Source organism: Citrus clementina, unplaced genomic scaffold (assembly GCF_000493195.1).
Source record: "Citrus clementina cultivar Clemenules unplaced genomic scaffold, Citrus_clementina_v1.0 scaffold_5, whole genome shotgun sequence".
NCBI lineage: Eukaryota > Viridiplantae > Streptophyta > Magnoliopsida > Sapindales > Rutaceae > Citrus > Citrus x clementina.
The window spans coordinates 13,054,180-13,080,158 of NW_006262201.1; the positions used below are offsets into that span (position 1 = coordinate 13,054,180).

Genomic DNA, 25,979 nt, shown 5'->3' on the forward strand with positions numbered 1-25,979 from the left:
AAAATAAATGTAAAATAATTAAATAACTGAAAATTAAATAACAATTTATGTGGTCAAACCAGCCATATAACAATATAAAATAAATATGAAAATTAAATAACTAAAACAAAAAAAAATGAGTCAATATTCTGTTTGATTGGTCCAAATTGAGTCCAAATTAAATCCAAATTGAGTCCAAATAAGTTCAAGATGTAAGACCAAGTCTGATTATTATGCGAAGTTTTATCTAGGGATCTTTTTGCCAATTCTTTAAAATTTATGGATACACAACAATTTTTAGAAGTCTCAAATAAAACCATATCATGTGGGATGAAAGTGATGATTCGATTTTCTAGGCCAATACACAAGAGAAGAAGAAGTTGCTGAAAAACAATTTCTCCAGAACAAGTGCTGTGATGTTCGAAAGATGGAAGAATACTACCTAGAGCAGGAAAGATTGTATTACATCTTTGACAAACAAACTGATACTATCCACAGGACATTCGTGCTAGTGTTCAGACACTGGAAGAGCAAGCCTACAAAGCCATGGCATATCTGAGAAGAAAATGCATCTGGCAACTGTCAGAAGGCATTCTGGAGAAGCTATGCTCCACCTTCACAGTATCCGTGGCCCACTAAGGCTACAGGATGGAACGAAGATGATGATACTGGAGAGGATGATACACAATACATACGAATACAAATACATACATATATTATTATCCGTATGTTTGCTCCTATCTTCGAAGACATCCTCGCATGGCTTCTTTGCCTTTGCTTATTCAGGCGAAGATATCTTGTTGGGTACCAACTTTTTAAGTCTAGTTGCCCCTTTTGCCTTTTTTCCCGACGGCTTCTCTTATACTATTCGCAATCCTCTGGATGGTACAACTATTACACATAATTAGTATTTGTATGTGTAATAGTTGAAACACAGCCTTGTTTCAACTATTACACATGGCAGATTCATCTGTTTATGGTTACAAGCTCCAACACGTATCTGTTCTGAATGGCTCAGTTGGAGGATTTAGCACCAGTGTCCTGTGGATAGTATCACTTACAGATGTATCTGGTATCCATAGACTGTTCACCAGACCATGTTTATTAGTTTATGAATCTCCATTTGTTGGAGCTTAAAAGGCACCTTAGATTTCAAGTACATTCAATCAAGTGATCCCCTATCGGCATCTCGTAGAAAACACTGAGATGCCTTGCTAAGATTTTCCCTTGACCATTGTTCATGAGCCAAAATGCACAAGAGCATTTTGCAGGAGTCCCTTTCTCTAGGGGGAATAACTGCTGTTGGTTTCTCCAGCTTCAAAACTGAATTTAATACTAAAATCATCCTTTTCTGAATCTGGAACAATAAGTCCATCAGAGAACCTCCAAATCTCATTAAACAATAGCATCCACAAAAAGTTCTTAGAAGTAGGTAGTTTTGTGGTTTTTTGGGATCATGCTCAAAAAACAAAATCCCATCAAAACTGTATATGCATGTCCATGGCCTTGCCGTTGCTCTCTCTTTTATGGTACTGTTCAGAGAAATGATCTGATATGTGTAACTCCAGACATTAAACTATTAACTGAGCTTGTCCTTTCTCATCTACTGGAGTTTAGAATATTTAACCAACAAGCTTCTGCTGAGCCGTAGCAATAAAGGATTGACCAGCAAAGACAGCCATGTCATCTGTTTTTTTCACCAGTATTATTATCCTGCAAGACATACAAAGTACAATAATTTTTAATCTTGACAAATATATAATCAGACACCCAAGATTCTACCTCCAGTGGCAAAAATAGTCCAAATTCAAAAATGAATATTGAATTTCTAAAACAAGCACACGTTTATAATTACAATTTCCTTGTGGAAATGAAAATGCAGGAAAGATTCTTGAAAATTTGTGAGACAATAGGCCAATAACCACAAAAAAGTAAGAATATCAGATACAATAACAAGGAAATCCAAAAGAAGTTCAGAGGTACAAAAATAAATGAAATCTCAAAAAAGTATAAAAAATCACCACACGTATAACAGAGAGGTCTTGGAACAGAAACTAGCTTCATGTGAATGTGACTCTGCCATCAACTAGATGGCACTTTCTTTTTCATAAAGTTTTATCTTTCGTAACGGCTAGAATTCTTTTAAGGAAACATTAGGATTTGATTTCGTGATAATAAGTTGTCAGATAATTTTAAGAGCTTAATTGTAGGAATCAATCACTGTAATTAAGCTACTCTCTATTCCTAATTTCTTCCAATGCTTTAAAAAGGGAAATAATGGAGCTCCACCGTACAACAAAAATATAATTATCTCAATAAAAGTTTTCTTCATAAATCAGTTCTTGTGGTGTTCTTCTTGGTTGTTACATCTTTCTCTGTAATTCTTCTTTTTCTGGAACAAGAATCCTAAAACCAAGTAGCAACTTTTTCTTAGATCTATAGACATTAGTGGAAATGGCATTTTTTCAAGAAGCACAACAAATGTTTGGCGCGGAAACTCTGAAGTTAACCAAGAGAACATGGTTAAACATGTTTATGCTTCTGCGCTATAACATTAAACATGTTGCTTTTTCCTTTCTATATTTACTTTGGTTTCCCAGTATGATTAAATAGAGGGGGAAAATAAAAATTTGAGGATCCTTTTGTCTTATCCAAACAAACCACATATAGTTTATTCCTTTAGGCTACATTTGGAAGTCTGAATTGTATCGTATTAACTTTTAAAATTAGATTGGATTAGATTACAGTGGACTATACTGGATTATTTAGTGCTATCTTTTGTTTGGTATAATTTCGGACAAGGCAATGTAATTTAATTTAATGAAACTAAAATAACTATTGTTGAATTTATTATTATTTTGAATAAATAACTGAATAACTTTTATGTCTAGTATTACATACTAGTTAAAATAAATTATTGAAGTAAAATTTTGATATTTAATCTTGAATTAAAAATAATTTAATGAATAAAAATTTGACATTAGTAGGAAATTTGGATTGTAATAAGATACTCTATCCTATTTGAACCACGTAAAAATGGAGATTAATAGTTCCATGAATTTTCAAATAATTTGGTAGTCTTGACAGCCAAACATGACTTTGGATTCAATTAAGTTTTTTTCTCCTCAAATTAGTTTAATCCCACCTCTTATCCAACAAGCAAACATAGCCTTACTTTTAATTTTACCCAAACAAAAAATATGACTCACCGACGAGTCAGGTTGTGCATCCTCTTTCCCTTTCTTGTATTGAGCGACATGCTCATAATATGCTTCCAGCTCTTTCTCCAACTTTTCAATGAACCAACCTGTATGCTCAAGGGACTGCTCGTACCTATACTTTTCCAGGGCCTGGAATTTACAAATAGTATTACAACTATTCAGTCAGCAACTGCACGAAAAAATGTTAATGCCCATCAGACCAAGCCAATTTCTAGACCGTACAAATGAGCACTCTGAAGCAGAACAGATTAGCTTGCCCAATTTAAGTTGGTCCACATACATCATCAGGTCATAGTAATGATATGTCAACTCTTATAATAAAGAAAGAAAGAAAGAAAGAGGGGAAAAAAAAAAGCTGATATATTTAGAACATGCTTAGGATCTTCTATCAGAATTAACATCCCTGATATTCACTGACATGGATAATCATAATATAATTACAATGAACTAAGTTCAATGGTCTAAAAGAAGTATCATGGAACCAAACAGATTGAATGGGTTAGCAGAAACAAAAGGTTGTAAATTGTACCGTAAAAACATGCCATAAATGAGAATGCATATCTCTGTATGTGGATATGGAGATAAATGCATAATTCTACAATACAAGGTGTTAGACATGAACAGCTATGAATAGATTATAATAGCGATAGCAATGCCTTCTCTTACGGTTCTAGGCGTGTCAAATAATAGTATCTCGACCATTTTCTGGACCAAAATATGAAAAAGCAACTGAGCGCAATGCTTGCTAAACTCCTTTGCAATCTACTAGGAGTTTCATTGTAAGAGTTGCGGTCACATTTTGGTTTTCATGCCATCTTGGTGTTAGTCACCATCATCTATGTGTATCAGACATTTTAAGATAGAACAGACGCTTTTTGTATTGGAGGTGGAAGGAAAATATCATAGGGCTAGCATTAAGATAATTGAAAAGAGCAAATTTAGAAATTACTCTTTCTCAGCGTAGATGGAATGTGCAAGGTGGATGGGAGAAAATTCATTAGAGCACATTCAAGCCAAGTCAGACAACTTATTTTAGGATTTTCAGAGATCATTCTACGCAAGTTCAAGTGTGGATAGAGAGGCATGAAAATAAACAAGGCTCTATAATCAGTATATTCAAGAATAAGGGAGGAAAGGGTGTACAAAGAATTATTATTGCACAAGGCAGGGACTCTCAAGGCTAGAGGAAATGGGCAGATAATTTATGGAGTTTGGTTAGAGGAGAGAAAAGCCACAGGCAGGTGTTTTAAGAGGTTAAAATGGCCAGGAAGAAGAATTCGGCGACAACAGAATCACAAGTCCTATGCAGAATGTGTGACGTTTGGTTGGTAGGATAGAGCAATAGTTTGCAAGAGGTACAACTCCAATGATAAATGGGAAGTAATTCAGAAAGGGCTAGAAAGAAGATTTAAAGAAGCCTACAAGTTGCAGCTACTTCATGATAATAAAGCTGTTTTTATCAACCATAACCCTAAGGAAGCAGAGAAGATGGGATCTGTGGCCATGTACAGATTGAGTGATAATCTTCAGGTGCAATTTAGGATATGGTATCTTCCCTCATCTGGGAAGGTTGGTGGCACCATTGTGGCTTGGGACACAAGGGTGATCAAAGTTGAAGAATCTCTCCTAGGAGAATTTTCAGTTTCCATAAAAATTTCAGAAAGCAGGGAACCAAGATTGGTGGCTATCTGGAGTCTATAGGCCTAATAATCTTGAAGTTAGGAATAGTTTTTGGGAAGAACTGGCTGGTACGCATGGAGTTTTTGGCCGAAGATGGTGTGTTGGGAGAGATCAATGTGGTTAGATTTCATTCTGAAAAGTCCAGGGGGTCGAGTTACTAAAAGCGTGAACAATTTTAATATGTTGATTCACAAATCTTGGTTGAAGGATATTGGGTTACTTGGTGCTAATTTTACTTGGTCTAATCTTCGCTCTGATTCTGCTTCCTGTGGATTAGATAGATCCTTGCTATTGCCTGAATGGGAAGAAAAGGTTGGCTGTGTTAAAACAGTCCACTTTGTCTAGAGTTACATATGATCATTATCTAATTATCCTTGACTCCAATGATGTGCAGTGGGGACCTTTACCATTTAAATTCAAGAATATGTGGCTGCATTGTCATCAATTTAAAAGCAGTATTGAGGAGTGGTAGAGGAAAGAGCAGTTTGAAGGATTCGATGGGACAAATTCATGAGAAAGTCAGGTGGAATCAAGAGTAAATTGAAAAGGTGGAATAAAGAAGTCTTTCGAAACTCAAGGGAGGAGAAGGCTAAATTGAGAGAAGAATTCAAGAGATTGACAGACTAGAAGAGGAAGGATTCATGAACAATCTAGAAGAATTGTTGTTTCAAGAAGTCATGTGGAGACAGAAATCCAAGGCATTATGGGCTAAAGAAGGGGACAACAATACTAGAATGTTCCATAGCATTGTAAATGGAAGAAAAAACAGATATCTCATTAAAAGCTGGAATCTTGGGAAAGAAACATTATTGAAGAAGATACTGGCACAGAAGCTAAAATAATCAGATATTTTTCTATTTCGTACTCAGATGGAGGATTTTCAAGGCCTCTTATTGAAGGGCTAAATTAGGTACCTATTAAAGAAGAGCAGGCAAGCTAGTTGGGGAGAAGATTTGATGAAGATGAAATTAAGAAGGCAGTGTTTGAATGCTGCCCGGAGAGGGCTCCAGGTCCAGATGGTTTTTCCTTGGCTTTTTTCCAGAGTTGTTGGGATACAATCAAAGAAGATGTGAAGAAAGTGTTGATGACTTTTATGACAAAGGGTTATCAATAAAATCACGAATGCCACTTTCATTTGCCTAATCCCCAGGAAGAAAAATTCCATCAAGATCACAGATTTTCGACCTATCAGTCTAGTGACAAGTCTGTACAAGATAATAGCTAAGGTTCTCTCTTCGAGATTGAAGGAGGTGCTATCCAAAACTATATCTTCATCCCAGTCAGCGCTTGTTAATGGGCACCAGATTTTTAATGCTGTTTTAGTTGCTAATGAAGTTGTAGAAGATTGCAGGAAGAAGAAAAAAGAGGGGATGGTTATCAAAATTGATTTTGAGAAAGAGTGCGATCACTTAGATTGGAATTTTGTTGATCTTGTTTTTCAAGAAAAAGGGCAAAGGCAATGGATAAAGGGCCACCTACAATCAGTAACTTCTCAGTCTTCATAAATGGAAGGCCTAAATAAAAGTTTGGTGCATCTAGAGGAATTAGATAAGGAGATCCTCTCTCTCCCTTTCTTTTTACTCTAGCAGTTGATGGTTTGAACAGATTGATGACTAGAGCTATTGAAGCCCAGTTAGTTAAGGGCATATCAGTTGGCAAAGACAAGGTCTCTGGACAGCATACTTGCAAGTCATATTTTGAGAAGCTGTGCAATTATGATTCTGCTGGAGAGTTTTTAGACTTCAAAATGATTTGGAAGGTTAGAATTACCCCTAAAATTCAAGTCTACTTGTGGCCTTGGCACAAGGACAATTAAATTATGAAGAAGTGTTCCAAAGAAAGTTTCCTAATTTTTGTCTCTCTCCTTCTTGGTGTGTGATGTGTAAAAGAAGAGCACAAACTTCAAACCATCTTTTCCTTCACCATTTTGTGGCTTCAAAGTTGTGGTATAAGTTGTGCAAAGAAGCTAAGGGTGCATTTGGTATTGTTTTCCAATTGATGTTTTCTATATTTGTTTTAGAGAAGGAAAATTGTGTTTTTGACATGATATTTTTGAAAACAAAAATGTGTTTGGTAACTTATTTTAAAAATAGTATATGAAAATGAAAACAATGAAAATATGTTTGGTTGTTTGTCTTAAAAAGTTGGAACAATGAGAGAGAGTAAAGAATTACTTATTATTAAATGATTTTTTTTATAGTAGCATTATATTTTTTTGTGAGTTATTGTCATAAAGTGTCCTTTTTTTCAAAATGGTCTTTTATTATTATAGACTATACTTTAGTAAATAAATACAAAAGTGTCTATATAATATCATAATGTAATATAATAAATATAAAAATATATTATGTCATTAAAAAATTTATTTAGAAAGAAAATTATATTTTTGGTATATTAGTTTTTAATTTATTATAAATATTCCCAAAAAATAGTTATTTTTATTTTTTAAAATAATAATGTATTTTTTATTGTGTATATAAATTATATTTATAACATAACAATATTTAAGATTATTTAAATCAATTTATAATTATGTTAAATTTGTTATATTCTTATTATATATTATAATAATGTAAAGAAGACATCTTTATTGTGAGACCCATGAAATTTATTGCAATGATCATACAAAGTCAAATTTGTCAGACCACTAGCAGAGAACAAAAATTTGCGAACGCCAATATGGTGTTTTCTAGTTTCCTTCACAAACTTTAAAGAATGGAAATGATTCATTTCTAGTTGCTATAACGTTTTCCTAAAAGATGAGCCCACCAAACAAGTTTTATCCATTTTCCTTTTCACAAAATGAAAAATAGCAAACTAAAAACTACCAAATGCACCCTAATTTTTCATGGGTCATTCCGGGTTCCTGTGATTCCCTGATTATGGAGAATCCCTTAGCTTTTGGTAGAGTAAAAAAGGCTAAAATTCTTTGGAAATGTGCAGGGGCAGCACTGTTTTGGGTAAGATGGGAGGAAAGAAATGTTCACATTTTTAAGGAGAAAAGTGCGGATAATGCTGAGGAACTGCGGGATAGAGTTCGTTTTATTACTTCACCGGGGGCTTCAGCTTCTAAGGATTTTCAAGATTCATCCTTTTTCCTTATACACCTAAATTGGGATGGGGTTTTGAAATAGAAAGTTATAACTAATTCTAACCTTTTATAGGAGTGATTGAGTATACTCCATATAGGAGTGATAGTCCTTGTTTTATGAGTGAACAGCTGTCCGCTATTTGTTTTTACATCTTCTTTATTAATATATTTTCCAATTTCTTATCCCCAAAAAAAAAAAATGAACACCTATGTCTAGTAACTAAATCCCAACCCCAGTATGTGGGTAGGGGTCTTATTCCCATGTCTACTATACCATGCTCACGAGATTTTACCAGTTAAACTAACTTGTATGCATTCATAGATGCCCAATTATTGGCCTAGAAATGTAGGAAGAATAGCATGCAATTTAGGACTACTTAAGAAATAAGACTCAAGAGATTTTTGGGACTTGAATTAACTTCGTATTCTCAAATTCCAAACACTAATGACTAAAAGAATACATTTGACTTGAATTATTTAATGATTTGCTTTTCATTTTCTATTAGTATCTAAAATTATATAGGGGACGATTCGACTTTTTCGAGCAGACTTAATAATTATGGACCAATACATATTGACTTTCGCACTTAGTTTTCTATGCTTATCTCTGATTTTAATTCTTACCTTTTCCCATAGTTTCTATCTCTCCGCTCTTTCTCAGCGTTCCCTCTTTTCTTTCATATTCACTCAGCACTAATTTGTAAATTAGAGCACAACCACAGAGAAATTGGCTTCACCTAGACAGGCTTTAATAGACACCCAAATATGTTCCTGCCTCATGTGAAGACACAAATATCCAATAGAAATCATAGTTTTCTACCAATCTACTGCTTTCACTATTAAGGCCCTATTTGGTATTGAGGTTGGACAGCTATAGCTTCACTAAGGATATGTTTGCTGCATTGCATTATGGGGTATTAAAATACTACTCACATTAAATTAATGCTAGTGCTACGTTTGGAAGAACATGGGAATGGGTTAAAGGGTTTTTTTTTTTTGCTTTTGCTTTTGCTTTATAATAATAATAATGATAAATAAATATAACTTTTTAATTTAATATAATATTTTTATTTTTATTTTTACATTATAATTTATTATAACTAATAATAAATATCTAAATTTGAATAATATTAATTTAAAATTAATAATAATATAAAATATTAATACAATTTAAACATATTAATATAATATAAAATATTAATATAATATATAATTTAAATTAATCACAAAAAAACTACAGTACAATGTAGCACCAAATATTATACAGATTGTTATAATACAGTGATAATGCAATACAACATAATACAATACATTAGCATTAAAATAATGCAATACACCATAGTACAATTCAATGTGTCAAACGCACCCTAAAGTATTTGGCAAACACTAGTTATTGTAACTTGGAAGCTAAGTTAATTTAATCTCACATTTGTATGATGAAAAACTATGATATCTTTATTTTTTTGTCAAAATTATTAAAAGTCAATTTCACTATACATTATCAACTTTTATTTCATAGTTATACCTACTTTTCCACATTAGTTTAAAAGTTACAGCGCCTCAATACCAAACGAGGCCTATGTTCATTTGATAAAGCAAGTTGTAAAACAAGAATCTTTCAATCATCTATTTTATTTTCATGACAAATGGGGCAAGAGACAAAAGAGAATAAGCGAAAAAGGACAAACTGCCGAGAATAAGCGAAAAAGAATGCCCTACCTAACCCAACGAGTAGGGGGGAAAAAAGAAAAAAGAAAGAAAGTGTGCATCTTTGTGTTCAAGAGCTAAGTTTTTGCAAGTATTGATTTATCAGCACAAATGTTTTTCGAGTCTTTCTTTGATTGGAAAATTGTGCTATTGCTATCCAATAGGAATCCTTCTAATTTACACTAACTAATGATATAGCTCTGTTCAGTATAAAATTGGTGTCTTACAATTAAACCTTCTAAGGTATTACAATCAAACTATCATCTGGAAGAAAAATGAAAATTCACAGCTCCAAGACCATAGATAAAAAGGACGAGTAAACATAAAATACAGCAAGTAAACAGATAAAGACTATCCACAAGAAAAAGATGAAATTTACCTTGTCTTTAGATAAGGTATCTGGAGGGGAAATAACTTCTGGCTGCACATAGTTCTTTCCACGATAAAATATTATAGTATTGCTCGGATTGATGTCAATCACAATGCCTTTGCTCAGTTGAGCAAGCACTTCAGCATACTCATGAATTTTCCCTGGCTCACAGGGTTTGCAAACAACCTTCACAGTTTCATGCTTCTTCCAATGAAGATGCATATTAAGAACAACACCTCCAAATACTCCCCGTCTTCCAACTTGGACATAATTCTTTTTTTTCTCACCGGTACGTTTTAAGTAGTGCCTCTCTTCGTCGGTTAAAATTTCAGGATCATATGCTTCAGCCGGGGCTTTCGGAAGCTCAAATTTGGTCAACTTCTCAATGAGCCATGCTTCCTTACGTTTTGCCTGAAAAGTTTATAGAAGAACGAAAAAGGTAAAACTAATAATTATATGGTGTACTAACACAAAAATAAATCAAACTAAAGAAATCTAAATGAATAAATTAATTAGAGAGGTCAATGAGAAAGCTCAAAACCCCACTAAGTAAATTACAAGCTATCCTTCACAAGAAACAAACTTTCATGATTTATTCAAGAGGTCAGACACAAAAATCTACCCCCAAACAACAACCAAAAAAATGAAAATGATAATTCAAAGATATACTGGAGCAGCAGTAGCTAAATCATGTTAATATACATTGGGTAATGTTGAGGCCAAAGTTGTAATTCTAATGTTTTGAGCAGAACATAAATCTGAATAACTTGCCAACCTTCTCAAGTTTGTATCTGATCCTAACTTCTGGACTTGGAGAATTAATCTTCTTTTTAGCCTTAAGACGATAGAACCTGAGTTCGTTCCTCTTGGCCTTCTTCGACATCTTCACTCTTTTAGTGCCCTTCTTCTCTTCCAACGGCAACCTATTTCCATCACACTGATTATTGAGTGAAAACCTTACAGTCTCACCATCTGCCTTGATCCCAACTGATGCATTTCTCATGTATCTAACATGTAGCCATTTTCCAACAGGTATTGATAGTGCCCCATAACTTGGCTGGAAATGAAGAGACTGGGCAAATGCAGAGGCTTTACACAGCAATGGGATCACGTTCTCACGGTGAACAAGACCATAGAACAATACTAAAGAGACCCTGCACAAAGGGCACTCATTATTTCCAAATGACATAAAAAATTGGCACTTGTGTTTCTTACTTGGTACTAACGATAAAAGAAATCAACTGAGTTTTTATTACCTTGCTTACAAACTAATAAACAATTTGTTTCATTCTAAAAGAGATAATGCAGCATATACATTTTAAACAACCACAAATGATGGTATATCAAACAAATAAATAAATAAATAATAGGATGGAGATATTCACCTTTTGAGAGATTCCGGGCTTGCACGAATAACTGATGTCATTGAAGCTCCGTAGAACATAGCATTAAATTCGAAAAAAAAAACAAAAAGGCGAGCCTCTGCCTACAAAATAAACAAAGCAACCATCTGCTCTATTGTGGACTACAAAGTTTTAATTCATTTTTTGCAACCAATTTTAAAGAATTGTGAAATTTATTGCACAAAGCCAAGATGACATCGTGAATCGACCTACAGGAACAAACAAAACAAGAGAATGGTCGATTGATAAGCACTCAGCAATTCACCAAGTAATCTCAATATTTAAACCCTAAGCATATGACTCTAATAATTGTAAACCTCAGGCCCAGACCCTATAATCAGGTATAGTGTATACTACTGTATAGATGCTATGAAAATACCTTTATTCGGTTAATAAGCAGCAGATTGGGGATGACGTGAAGAAGCAGCAACGCCAGCTGTGGGTTGATCTTAACTGAGGGTAATTTAGAAAATGTGCATCGAAAGGTATGTGCAATAGAATTTCTTTATATCATAAAAGGGGTGGACCAATTATTTTTATTATTATAAGTCGATTATAACTTAGGACAAAACTATGCTGCCCCCGTCGTACCAAACACTCAATTTTGACATTTTCTTTAGCAGCCCTATTATTTTCTATAAATAATAAAACTATAAGTTTAAAAATCTTACACAATAAGCGCCAATTAAAATATAATAATTTTAAAATTCTAAAAAATTTATTTGACATTTTCTTCAGCAGTCGCTGCTATTTTATGTAAATAAAAAAAATTATAAGTTTCAATAATTTTATATACTAAACCCCAATTAAAATATAATAATTTTAAAATGCTTAAAAAATTTATAATCTCTATCTCCTTCTCAATCAATCCGTCTTTCTTTAAATCTTAATTTATTCATTCTCAAACGTATAATTCTTCTAAAATATTAAAAAAAAATAGAGATTTTTAATCACATAAATTAGATTAATTTCTTAAACACAAAACCTCATAAAAAAAATAATGCTTGCATTCTCTTAAAAGATATCTATTGTGTTTATGTTTTCTTCTTTCCCGATGTAATAAGAAAGGAGTTGCATCTTACTTTCTATAATAAGATGTAAACAATTAGAACTTGCTCAATGTGGTTAGAGATGGTGGGATAGACTTATTTTACTAAAATTTAATCATAATATAGTGTTTGGCATAAATAAGTAAAGTAAGAATAACACAGTTTGGATCTACTAAATTATCATGTGATAATGATATTTTTACCTTAAAGAGACGTCTAGGATTAATTTTTTAACAACACGAGATAAAAAGATTACGTTAGAAGCCTTAAAAGTTAGTTAATCTTAATTTTTTTTTGAAAGATAATTCTCCCATAATCCATTAATTTAAGTTATTATTCATTCTTTACAATTTTAAATTTAAGTTTCATTCTTTACAACTTTAAATTTAAGTAATAGAACAGATATTATACAATTTATTTGTTTTCACATTAAGTAAATAATTGAGATTATTTTTCTAAATATTATCTCAACTCCATATATGTGATAAGGTATAAGTAATTTTTCAAATTTTCAAATTTGCATATAGAAATCTATTATTTTGAAAATAGCATTTATAAACTCCATAATGAAACTTAAATTACCATTCAATTAATTATTTAATATTTATTTATTTTTCATTTTAATATTGTCAAAACTTATATAAAACTTTGTCCAATCATGTATTTAACTAAACACAAGATAACAATATTATAATCCAATTGGTATTTTAAGTAAATGAATGTGGAGAGTATTTTAGCAATTAAAATAATCCATCCATATTTTTAATACTTAATTATGCTCATTTACTAAATTACCCTTGATTCATATAAAGATAATAAATATTTTAATGGACTTATTTGTAAAAATTTTGGAAACTAACATTTCCTTATAACTTTTAGAAAAAATGAGGGGCTGCAACGTTAATAACCAAGCAATTAAATCCTTGTCGTTGAAGTAACTTTTGCAACTCTTGAGTTGAATCTAATGGTTGGAACACAAAAGGACAAAAAATGGGATACCAAATTACTATAACTTGAGGTTATTTGCGATTATTTTTTAGAAAGTTAAAAGTGATTTTAAAAAATTAAAAAATAATTTTAATATTTTTTAAATTTTTAAAAATTAAATAATTTTTTAAAATTTAATTTTGGGAATTAATTTACACTTATTACAATTTATTATATGTCCTCGCATTTATTATAAAAATTCAAAATTATTTATATTTAATTAGAAAATAAAATCAAAAAATTTAAAGATTAATATTATTATCAATAATATTGACATAACAAAACAAACAAATAAATAAAATATTTATTTAGTTATCAATTATTACATTTACACATTAAAAAATATTTTATGATATATTTATAAATGTGTAAATAAATTTTATATAATATTATGTCCATTTCGGTAATTTAGATTTTTACAATTATTTAATAGTAAGATTTATTAAATACAAATTTACAACACTTTTAAAAAAATTTATTAAACATTTAACTTTTTTTTCCCATAACTGATTATTTTAATAGCACATCTAATAGTAATAGTTTTCAAAACTACAACATTATCAGTTAAATGTTTGATAAAACTTATTTATAGAAACGCTATGAGTTTTAAAGCTAGTGTACGTGTTTGGTAAATCTTATTGTTAAACTATTGTATGAATGTAAATGTCTAAATTGGATATAATGTTAAATAAAATTTATTTAAACATTCATAAACATGTACATAAGATATTCTTTTTATTGTGTACATATCATAACTGATAATAAAATAAATATTTTATATTCTTGATTTTTTATTTTGTTATCTCAGTATCATTATTAGTAATAATAATAATAACAATCTGTTTAAAATTAATTATTTTATTTCCTATTTAAATAAGGATAATTTTAGAGTTTCTATTCAATTCGGTTCGGGTTAACGTACGAAATCCGAACGGCTTGAAAAATGCAACCCGATCGGTTTTTATTTCGATTCGGGTTGAATCCGAACCGAAATCAAAACCCGATCGGCTTAGCCTATATATATACACACATGCACCAACGTTGCTTCCTTTCCTTCAAATCCTTAATTCCTCTTCTTTGCGCTTTCACATTTGTGCTCCACAACAGCACACCTAGCACGTAGCAGTGGGCACAGACACTCACACACGACATACCCATGTGATGTTGCCGCTGTTGATTCCGTTCAGAGCACCAGCATTGCAGGCTTGCAGCTTCTAGCCCTTCTGCCTCCCTTGAGTCGATCTGGTTCCTCATTCAAGACTTCAAGCTCATGTCACCTTGAGCCGATCTTGAATCGCTTGCGTCTGCTCCGACTACTGTCGTCACTGCCTCCGGCTTCATTCACGGTCGTCAGCTGCACAAGTTTATGTATGCAGAGTTCCAAATGGTGTATGAATGGTTGTTTGTAAATCAGTCTTCTTTTGGGCATGGGTAAGAGGCATTACTAGCACTAAAACTGTTCAATCTTCTCTTGTGTAACGATTGGTTGTAATTGTTCCTGATTTGGTTTCTTAACATTGAAATTTTTGTTGTATTGAGTGTTAATAGTGATGGGTATTAATGTATTATATATGCTATCATTTGGTGTCATTTTTGCTTTCATTTTTGCATCTGGAGTTGGGCTGGTGTTTGATTTCGGAATTTTAGGCGCTGCCTGGGTGGGATTTGATTCATTTTGAAATTGAATTAAATTTTGGAAGAGGTTGTAACCCGAATTAGAATCCAAACCGAAATCTTGACTTGTATTTTCAATCCAATCCAACCTGAACTGAACCGAATTAAATTCGGTAATCCGGTTCGGTTCGGTTCGGGTTTTTGTTTCGAACCCGAATGGGTTGTAACCCAAACCGAAACCCGAACAACCTGAACCGAAACCCGATTTTTCGGTTCGGTTTACAATCCGTTCGGGTTTGAGAATTCAACCCAAACGGTTTGAAAAGCTATTACGGTTCGATAAGGTTCGGTTTTAAATTCGGTTCAGGTTCGGTTTCAGATTCGGGTTTGGGTTTTCGGTTTCAATAACGGTTTAGATTGTAATTTGAGGTCAAATTGTATTCATTCTACAGAAATACAGAATATAACACCCAGAACAGTTTTAATCACACTAAAAAAATGAATAAAAATATATTCAATCCAACAACCTTGCAAAGTATATGTCCAAAACATGAGGTTTTCAAGCCTGTTTTATTCAAAATCCTCAATCCCAAGCTCAAATTTGAGAGCAACACGAACATGCAAAATTTAGAAAGCCAAATCTCAAAAAGAAGGAAAAATAAATAAAAAGTGATTAGCCAAAAACACCACCATCACAAGAATTACATAAGCACAAAACAAGAAAACCCCATAAAATTTTCAAGAATATATCTTAAGCCCAAAATGCTACAATATCAAAATTCTCAACCAACAAACATACAAATTTTACGCACCCAAAATATTCTACAGCAAACTAAGAATCAGGAATCAAAAGAAAAAGAAACAAACCCAGAAGAAAGAAAGCCAAGAGAAGCAAGAACGAAAGAAATAAAAAGGACAAACCTTTAAATATAATCCGAAGAAGACGAGAGTGAAGGTCGACAGCCGCTGTGCTGCGAGAAAGTGACCACTGACAAGACGCGATTGACGGCCGAGAATGACGACCGGTGGCAGCGTGGTGCGGTTGAGTGGCCGACGGCAGATGAGAATTGAGAGTAAAGAGAGATGAGGCTTAGCTTAGGGTTTCTAATTTTGAGGGGGATCGGGTTTGATTGCTAGAAATTTAGGTTTTTTTTCTTTTTCTAATATAACCGATCGGGTTTATTGTTCGGTTCGGTTTTAACCGAACCGAATAGAAATCCGATCGGTTTTTATAATCAAACCGAACCGAACCGAACCAAAAACCGAAATACTTTTTAAATTCCATTCGGGTTGGTTCGGTTCAACCCAAACCAGATGCTCGCCCCTACTTGTAGTCCATAACTCCATGAAAAATCAGACAATAAAAATGGCCGACCTATCATACATGATTAAAAGAAAATAAATCCCAAACACAATAGAACATGATCTCTCAAAATTGATCCTAAACACAATCCCAAAACCCTAGGTTAAAGCAACTACCAAGATTCGGCACAATCAATAATCCAATCAAAGAAAATAAAAATTTTGCTAAAAAAAAAATCAAAACAACCAAATAAAATTCAAATTTATGTTCGTTTACGTATACAGTAAAGTTTAAAAAATCATGAAAGATTAATTGATAAATAATTAAAAAAATGAGATGAAGATCGGTTGTCACCTTAAGGGTGAGATTGTGAATCAAAGAAGCCTTACGAGAGCATAAATAAGAGAAGAGAGAGATAAGGATTGTGTTATGAGGGACAAAGATTCGGAAATAGATGAATTTGATCAAGAGAGATGCGAAGAGTATTCGTTTGAAATGAGAGGGGTAATTTTGAAATTAAATAGTTTAAAGGATATTTTAGATATTTTATCTTAAATAATCAAATTTTAAAAAAAATCATATTTTAGAATATTGATTCTAGCATTTTTTAGGATCATTTCAAAAATAGATTATTTCATAATAAGATTTTTAATAATCTCTTTTAACACGAGTTTACCAAACATGCTTGGGGTATTAGATTGTCAAATAAGTGATTATTTGACGATATAAATCAATCCCAAACATACTCTAAATAGTAGGCAGTTAGGTAAATATTATAGAAAATAAGTGTTTAATTTGTATATTTATGTAATTTGCTTCTTTTAGTAATTCACTTTTTACTTGAAGGGTCCAGCTATTGTGCACACGTGATTTGGAGTTACGTATTTTTGTCTTTTACTTAACTGGTCGTTAGCTTACAAAGAAAAAAATCCAACGGCTTTGAACTGACGTATGCGAATTAAGTTGTTAACTGGTTACCGGCATGACCAGGGTTTTCAAAGAAAAACTCAGGTTCGAAAAGTCATCAGGGCGTGCGATTAAGCTTTATCCAACTAAGATGAGCAATCTATGAATCAAGGCAAACATTTGAGAATTAGTCTATTGGTGGAACTGAGAAAGAAAACTCATTCACAGGCTGTATTGATGGGGCATTTGTGAAGATCAATGGTCGGCGAGGATTGAAATGCTGCTGATTGAACACTTAAGTGTAGATTGAGCTAGGTTTTTCATAAGAATTGGGGTGTTATCTAGTGTGCATGTCAATAATTATTTTGTGTAAATTTATAGTGGGTATATTGGGGCTCTGAAATTATACAATCCGATACACACAATAAGGGATATTTGCTTGGCTTATGAGGAAGAAGCTTCAGTAGATGTAAGCATGTTTTTTTTTTTTTTACAATCAGCGTATTATAGATTTAAATTTATTCACTTTGATTATTTCTCTATGCAGGCTTTTAGAATTGATGTCAGCCGACTCCAAAAGCTTAATTACTAAGTAAGTATCTCGTATATGACTGATTGCATCTCGATTGCACATGTCACTGATACTGGCTTTTTCTTCCTGCAACAACTCCATAGACTTCAAACCAAGGTGTTTATGCTTATTTCTTGGAGATTCGACACTGTCAACAAAATTTGGCATACTTTTGTGGTTAAATAATGAAAAATTGTTGCCATTTGGGCTGCTTTTGCTTTTTGTCATTTCAGGGAGTTTAATATGGTATGCAAACGTACACTCTTAAGTTTTCAATAAAGGATATCAAGACTTATTTTTTACTATAATATTTTTTGGCTCTATTAATTAAAAAAATTGATCAAAATATTTTATAATAAATAAAAATATTAAAATAAATATAATAATATATACATTTTAAAATAATTCAATATTTAAAAAAATATTTTGATACTTTACAATCTTCTATTATATTAAACTGAATTTTATAATAAATAGAACATAATATTAAAATAAATATATAAAATTTTGAATTATTTTCAATATTATATAAAATAATTTTAATATATTAATACATGAGATATATTTTATTAATTTTAAAATATATTTAACCCAAATATTTATTTAAAATTTTATAATCAATATAAATATATTATTAAAATAAATATAATAAATCATATTTTTAAAATTATTTTATATATTAAAAAATTCTAATATTATTAGTCTGCTAGACAAATTAAAGTATTTGAATTATATGTATATTTATAAAAAAAAATTTAAAGTCAATTTTTTAGATATTATCTATAGAGGGTATGATAATCAAAAGGAGGTTTTGATGTCACTTATTAAAAACTTTAAACTGTACATAATTATTTTTCCAAACCTTAAGGGTGTAGATATCTTTTTCCTAACTTATGCTATACTAACAATTAATTAAAAGAAGAGAAAGGGATGCATACACTCCTAAAATTTAGGAAAATCATCATAAAAGCCCCAAATTTTCAAAAAGAGATATTTAAAATACTATTAAATTTTTAAATTATTTATTTATTTTAATAATATATTTGTATTTATTATAAATATTTTAAATAAATCTTTGGCTTAAATAAATTTTACAATTAACAAAATATCTCCTTATTAATAATGTTAAAATTATCTTTTACATAATATTCAAAATAATTTTAATTTTAATTAATTTATTTTAATATTATGTTTCTATTTATTATTAAAACTTACTTTAACATAATAAATAAGTCGATTGTAAAATATAAAAAAATATTTTTAAAATTTTAAAATTATTTTAAAATGTATATATTATTAATATTTATTTTAATGCTATATTTCTATTCATTATAAAATTTTGAGAATAATTCTTTTAAGTTTATAGAGTTAAAAGATATTATAATAAAAAAGAGTATTAGTGTTTCTTATTAAAAATTTAAGGGTTTTTGAAATTATTTCTCGAAAATTTAGAAGTACGTGTAAGTGTTATTTTTCTTTAAAAGAAAGAATATAGAATATATGTAGGAACAGTAACTGATTAAAGTGCATATTATGTCATATCGCACTAGTCCCTTTTGGTGTACGTTGAGAGAGAAATATGAACTGCCATTTCCTTTCTGCGAGTATTTGTCTGAAGAAGTCGAATGGCCATTATTCGGGTTCCGGTTCTGAGGAGAGAGAACAGAGTCATCGTGATCGTCCTAGAAAGATAAGACACCGGTATAGTCCACAGCTAGCACATGATTCATCATGGCCATGGCGAAGACTTTGTTAAACCTTATTTTGCTCTTGGTCTTGATGATGCTTGTGCAGGTGAATATCTGAAAACTGTCATCATCGGGTGTGAATGTGGTGGAATAAATCTTGTATCAACTTTGATCTTCTTCTTAATATTAGCCGCTGCTCTACCGCTCTTCTCGTTTTAGTTTCTGCAAGCGGGTAGAATAAATCTTGTAAGAAAACAAAAGTTGTCAGTTCTCGTAGTCTCATCTGGCCAGGAGAAATGTCAGGTGTGTGATGATGACTGTGATCAGGAGGCTCTGGCTTTTCTTTAATGATTATGCGAGGTGGTACTAATTTCGTCGATTTCCTTCTTTTCATACTAATTAATTTCTGTGTAATTTACTTTGAATTATAAATCAAATATGATTATGATGAATCATATGGGGCATGACTGATGAAAATCTTTCAGAAACAATATAAAGAAAATAAATTTAACTCTTATTAATTCATGAACAAAAAGGTTCAATTTGTACGAATATTTTAAAATTGAAATATGAAAAAAGAAATGACATAATTAATATAATTTAAGAATAATTATTATTAGTAAAGATTCAGTCAATCAATATTTCATATCAATAATTAAAGTTAAGACAATCAATCATTTGATTAATTATTTTATTTCCATCAATATATATACATTTTTTTATTATAATTTTGAGCTTCTTGTACAAATAATTTTTCTTAAACCAAATAGAAAGGATTTCCTAATTAAACAATTAAGTTTAGAAACCAAGGTTAAACTAAATCAAATTAGGAATTCTTAAGCATCGTCATATCACATGGAGATGAATATACTCCAATCATAAAAAAATACAATCAACTTACAATCACAATAATTTCCAGATAGCTTTAATTAAAACTATCAATCCAACTCTACTGTTCATTTTATCGGGTTTCTGAGAGATACCCAAAAAACTCAATTGTACTGGGTTTTTAGGGGCTACCCAATGGAACTCCAATAGAATAATACAATATATTTTAAATTATCTTAAATGATGAGTATTTATTTATTGGTTCATGAGATAATACAATTAATTCACTCAGATATTTTAAAGAATTATCAACCATTTAATAAATGACACGTACTTTAGGATGAAATTCAGAACAAAAAAAATTTAGAATGCCTATCATTACTCATCTAGTATTCATGTTATAATATGTATCTAGAAACAAATAAAACTGATCAATAGTTTGAAATACTAACTAGGCAACCCAAGAGGGGGGGTGAATTGAGATTTTAAAAATTAAGCTAAGCAAACCACACAACAATTCAATCTAATGCCTTAATAAATTCGAAAATAATAAATTCAATGAAAGTGCAATAATAAATGAGCACGGGAAGAGAAAACAAACTTAAAGATTTTTACGTGGTTCGGCAATTCCCGCCTACATCCACGCCTCCAAGCACACCGGGCTTGAGGATTTCACTATCCGAGCATTTCCAAGGCTTCAAACGTTTACAATTGATTTCAAGGTGTCAATGAACCTTTACAACAAGAGATTATCTCTGTAATTTCTTCACCCCAAGTGTTTCTCACACTTGTACACTCACAATTTGATGAGAAATAAAAATTACAACAATGAAACTCTCTTTAAGAGTGGATATACAAATTGAAGAACAAAAATGATTTAATAAATGATGATTTACGAAAATGAAGCTCAATATATGATGTGTGCACTTGTTTTTGCTTGCCAGGATTACCAAAAATGAATTGGTTTTGAGTTTATATAGTTTGAGCTAAAAAACTAGCCGTTATGCACATTTTGGTCATAATCGGCTTACCGTTTATGGACATCTGGTTAGCCGCTTAATGTTACTGTCACAGCCACAATTTTGAATTTCTGAACATCCGGTATGCCGCTTTGTGAAATCCGGATAGCCGTTTATGCTTTAAAAGCTTACTGCCCAACAACCGGATTACCGTTTGTCAGGATCCGGTTAGCCGCTTTCAATTCGGATAAATTCTACCCAAAATCTGGCTTACCGGTTTTTCACATCCAGTTAGCCGCTTGCTACAGTGAACTATTTTCTAAAATTATAGTTTGGCCCCAAAACTTTCCATAACTGTATTATAGCCCAAAATGTTATGAAATTTTACAAATAGATCCAATTTCAGAATTTCTAAGTAATGCTTTGTTAATCCCAAAACTTTTTGAAATTATGGTATAGCCCAAAATGCTATGACACTTTTCAAATAAGTCATTCTCCAAAATTTCAAGCAATACTTGTTGATTTCAAAACTCTTTCAATTAAATTATAAACTTAAAAAACAACCAATTTCATAAAATCATTTTTCCATTAAATATAAAACCTTTATAATGTAAAAATAATGATTTATTTAAAATGTATAAAAAAATAATTTGAGCTTAAAAGATTAATCATTTTTAATCTTGTTTGTTATCATCAAAATCAACATTATGGAAACATATATGTTAACAATCTCTCCATTTTTTATGATGACAAACATTTCATGCATTTAAAGAATGATTCCACAAATTGCTCCCCCTAAATATAATCTTCTCTTACAATTTGCCAATTAGCTAAATTAACATATTTAAATACATGGATTTTTCTCCCCCTTCATCATAAAAAAGAAAACTTAATTGGCAAAACAAAAAGAATAGCAAATTTTTATAAATTTAAAAACATATATTCTTGTCCCCCTTCATCATAAAAAAAAAACGTAAAAGAAAAGAATAAAAGTAGCAAATTTGTTACCCATGTTGTCCGAATAGAAATTTCGACAAAATCTCCCCTTAACAACAAGCATCACCTCAAATACAAGTTTAGTAATATCACATCCAAATTATTATAGATCATGATAAAAGCCAACTCCATACACAAATCATCACACCAAAATATCATGAACCATTATTCCATCGATTACCAAATCAACAACTCATAACACAAACTTATCATATAAAACAACTATGTAATCAAATCATTATTATATTCTAAAATCATCAAAATCATCACCATAATCAAATATCAATCATCAAAAGAATACTCAAAGTGTATATTATTCTCCTCTTTTTAACAACATCGAAATGATATATTAGTTTGTCTCCCCCTTTGGACAACAAAAAGGTTCAAAATGCATATTATCCAAAATCATGCTATATGCTCCCCCTAAATATATGGTTAATTTAAAATTTTAACCAAAATAATTTTATCCAAAAACATATCATATTTATCTCCCCCTTCATCGTAAAAAGGAAAGATAGATGCAATTGAAACAATATCATTAAAAATAATTCGATGAAAATATTACCCATTTTGTGCGAGCAAAAATTTTGGCAAAGTCTCCCTTTAAAAATGAACAAATTCTCAAATACACAACATGGTTAAAAAGATATAAGCTTCAACAATTATAACAAACTAACAACTTTACCAATTCATCAAGCAACACACATATAATCATCAATCATCAAAATCATCAAGAAATCAATTTTAATAGTATTAATAACATGATTAGAGATATTAATAAATTTCATCATTCTAAGTTCATACCTAATTTTTTGAAAATTATTCTTCGCAAAGAGGTTTTGATTTGTTTACCAAATTGGCATGCAAAAGTTATAAGAACATATTATCAACTATTCAAGCTCCATAATTATTAATCACATTTTAGAAATCAAGACAACTAAACTTATCAAAAATCTAAAGTGACATTTTAATAAAAACTTAAAAAATCTCATATGCTTAAGAATCTCAAAGTAGATGTATTTCTCCCTTACATCTCATACCTCCCTCTTGATCATCGAAAAGTCAAGATAAGCACATTAGTTCCACATTATCCAAATATAAAACATCCAAATATCAAACAATAATCATCATCAATCCACAATGAAAGCAACAATGCATATGAAAATGTAAGTGCATAATATAATAGAAAAACTATGGTAAAATCCATAAGGAGAGCACACTATGGAAGTGGTAATTTGAAATACTCAAAATGCACAAATTCGGATTTTCAAGATATTGAGTAAAATGGGTAAGTTTGAATCAATTAAAATGATTTTATAGATGATTCAAGGCGATGTATGGTGTTGATTAAAAACAAATGGTGGATTTTAAAGAGAGAGAGAAATGAAAAAATGAAGAAGAAAAAGCTTAAAACCCGTGACCAAGCAGTAAGGCAGCAACACGAATCTGGATTTTCGGATAAAGGAACCGGCTGTCCAGTTTTGAGGCAGAAAAGGAGTTGTGCAGATCCGGCTTTCCGGATGTCATAACCGGCTGACCGGTTGTTGTCCAGAAATGAAACTCTCTCAAATGGCTTACCGGTTTTGCCAATCCGGTTATCCGAAATTCAACCCGAGAGCAACCAAAGCCAATTCGGTTTACCAGTTGCTAATATCTGGCTGACCGGTTGTGCTCCAGTGAGCACCAAAATGAATTCGGCTTACCGGTTTTAAATGTCCGGTTATCCAAATTTGGTCTAGAGAGCTCCAAAATGAAAAAAACAGCTTTCTGGTTGATTAGAAGTGGTATACCGGTTAAGCTTTGGAAAATATTTTTGAAATTTTGTAAGCTCTTAGACTTGTATTATACACATCAATTTATTTTTGGCTTAGAAATTGATTGATTTTAAAAAATCTTTTAACTTTTCAATAAGCCAATTAGTGCATGAAACATATATGCATACAAGACCAAACATATGAAATCGTATCAAACAATGATGTCAATTTTATAAATGAATGATGATATAACACAATTAATGACATAAATTCACACATACTTAAGTGATGAACAAATAAGGAAGATGAATAAATGACATGAAACATGATGATAAACAATTAAAAAGATGAAATCAAAAGTTCATACAATTATCAAAATCAAACAAAGCATCATGATAAATCACTCAATGTTATACACAATGATAATTCCATCATGTAAACATGCAAGCATACTTTCGCAAATTCAAGCTATTATCCATCCATCATGATCTATTCAACAAAATCAATATGGCAAGAATTGTAACCAAAGCAATTAAATCATCTTACTCAGAATTTTCTCTTAGATCATGATCAAATGATTATCCTCACAAGCTTTCATCAAGGAACTTCTCCACCATTCCTTGATTATGGTACTTACAAAGAAAATATTCACGTTGTGCCCTTTGGTACCCAAATACTCTTGGGTCCTTGAGTGTTAGCAATGATTCATTTTGGAACCCAAATACATTTTGCTCCATAATACGTGTTTCTTTTAATTGGACATTTATTCTTCATGTGACCATCTGGATTGCAATAGTGGCATACAACTTGATTGTTAATGGAGGTACTCTTCACAAAGTAATTCTTATAATACTTTTGTTTCAAATTTGGCTTATAGCCAATACCTCCTTTGTCAAATACACATTTTTGTGAATTAAGCAAATTATTCAACATCTTTTGCCCATTTGTAAATTTTAAGACAATCTCATTTAATTCATTGCTCTTCTTCTTAAGCACTTCATTTTCTTTCATTAATTCATCAACATGTGATTTTTTATGCTCATATGAAGTACTTTGTTTGCATTTAAATGATGCAATTCTATCATGCAACATTTTATTCTCTAATTCTAGGCATGTAATCTTTGCACATAGAGATTCATTTTCATTTTTGAGCTCTACCATTTTCTTTTTAAAACATGAATTCTTTTTATTAATTTTCATCCACTCATCATGCAATTTTTTAAAAGCATCATGTAATTCATCATAAGTAGGAAGATCATTTACCTCATCAAGTTCATCATCCGATTCATCTCCAATTGCCATAAGTGCCAAATTCGACACTTCATGAAATCCCTCCTCGTTTGTAGTCTCCTCATACACAATTTCAAGTTTCCTCCAAATTTCATAAGCATTAGAACAATTTGAAACTCTATGAAATTCCTTTTTATCTAAGGCACAAAATAAAGCATTCATAGCCTTGGAATTTAAAGATATATTTTTCTTATCCAATTCACTTAAAACATTCTTCCTAGGAATGAATGAACCATCACAAACTATTTCCCATAGTTCATAATCTAAGGCTTGTAAAAACACTCTCATCCTAATTTTCCAATAAAGATAGTCATTACCATCAAAGAATGGAGGTCTAGTGGTGGATTGGCCTTCTATGAAAGTTGAACCAATTTGGGTTCCTATTAATCTTTAACTCTAGATGGTTAAGTCTACACAAGAGTACCTCGCTCTGATACCAAATAAAATACTAACTAGGCAACCCAAGAGGGGGGTGAATTGAGATTTTAAAAATTAAGCTAAGCAAACCACAGAACAATCCAATCTAATGCCTTAATAAATTCGAAAACAATAAATTCAATGAAAGCGCAATAATAAATGAGCA

The 25,979-nt window shown here is 31.2% G+C and overlaps 1 protein-coding gene across 7 annotated transcripts; it reads right to left on the bottom strand.

The window, feature by feature from the left end:
* Positions 1-278: 278 nt before the first annotated feature.
* LOC18041144 (uncharacterized CRM domain-containing protein At3g25440, chloroplastic) lies at positions 279-16,246 on the bottom strand. Of its 7 annotated transcripts, XM_024182953.1 has the most exons (7): positions 16,023-16,246; positions 11,831-11,887; positions 11,434-11,660; positions 10,824-11,202; positions 10,058-10,459; positions 3,189-3,329; positions 279-1,692 (listed from the first exon to the last, which is right to left on the bottom strand). In XM_024182953.1, the coding sequence occupies exons 3-7, from the start codon at positions 11,490-11,492 to the stop codon at positions 1,663-1,665; spliced, it is 1,011 nt and encodes a 336-aa protein (XP_024038721.1). In that variant the 5' UTR covers positions 11,493-11,660; positions 11,831-11,887; positions 16,023-16,246; the 3' UTR covers positions 279-1,662. The 7 variants fall into 7 exon arrangements, with proteins under 7 accessions (XP_024038721.1, XP_024038722.1, XP_024038720.1 ...); XM_024182954.1 differs by lacking the exon at positions 11,831-11,887 and having other exon boundaries at positions 11,434-11,534; XM_024182952.1 differs by lacking the exon at positions 11,831-11,887.
* Between the last annotated feature and the right edge of the window lie 9,733 nt (positions 16,247-25,979).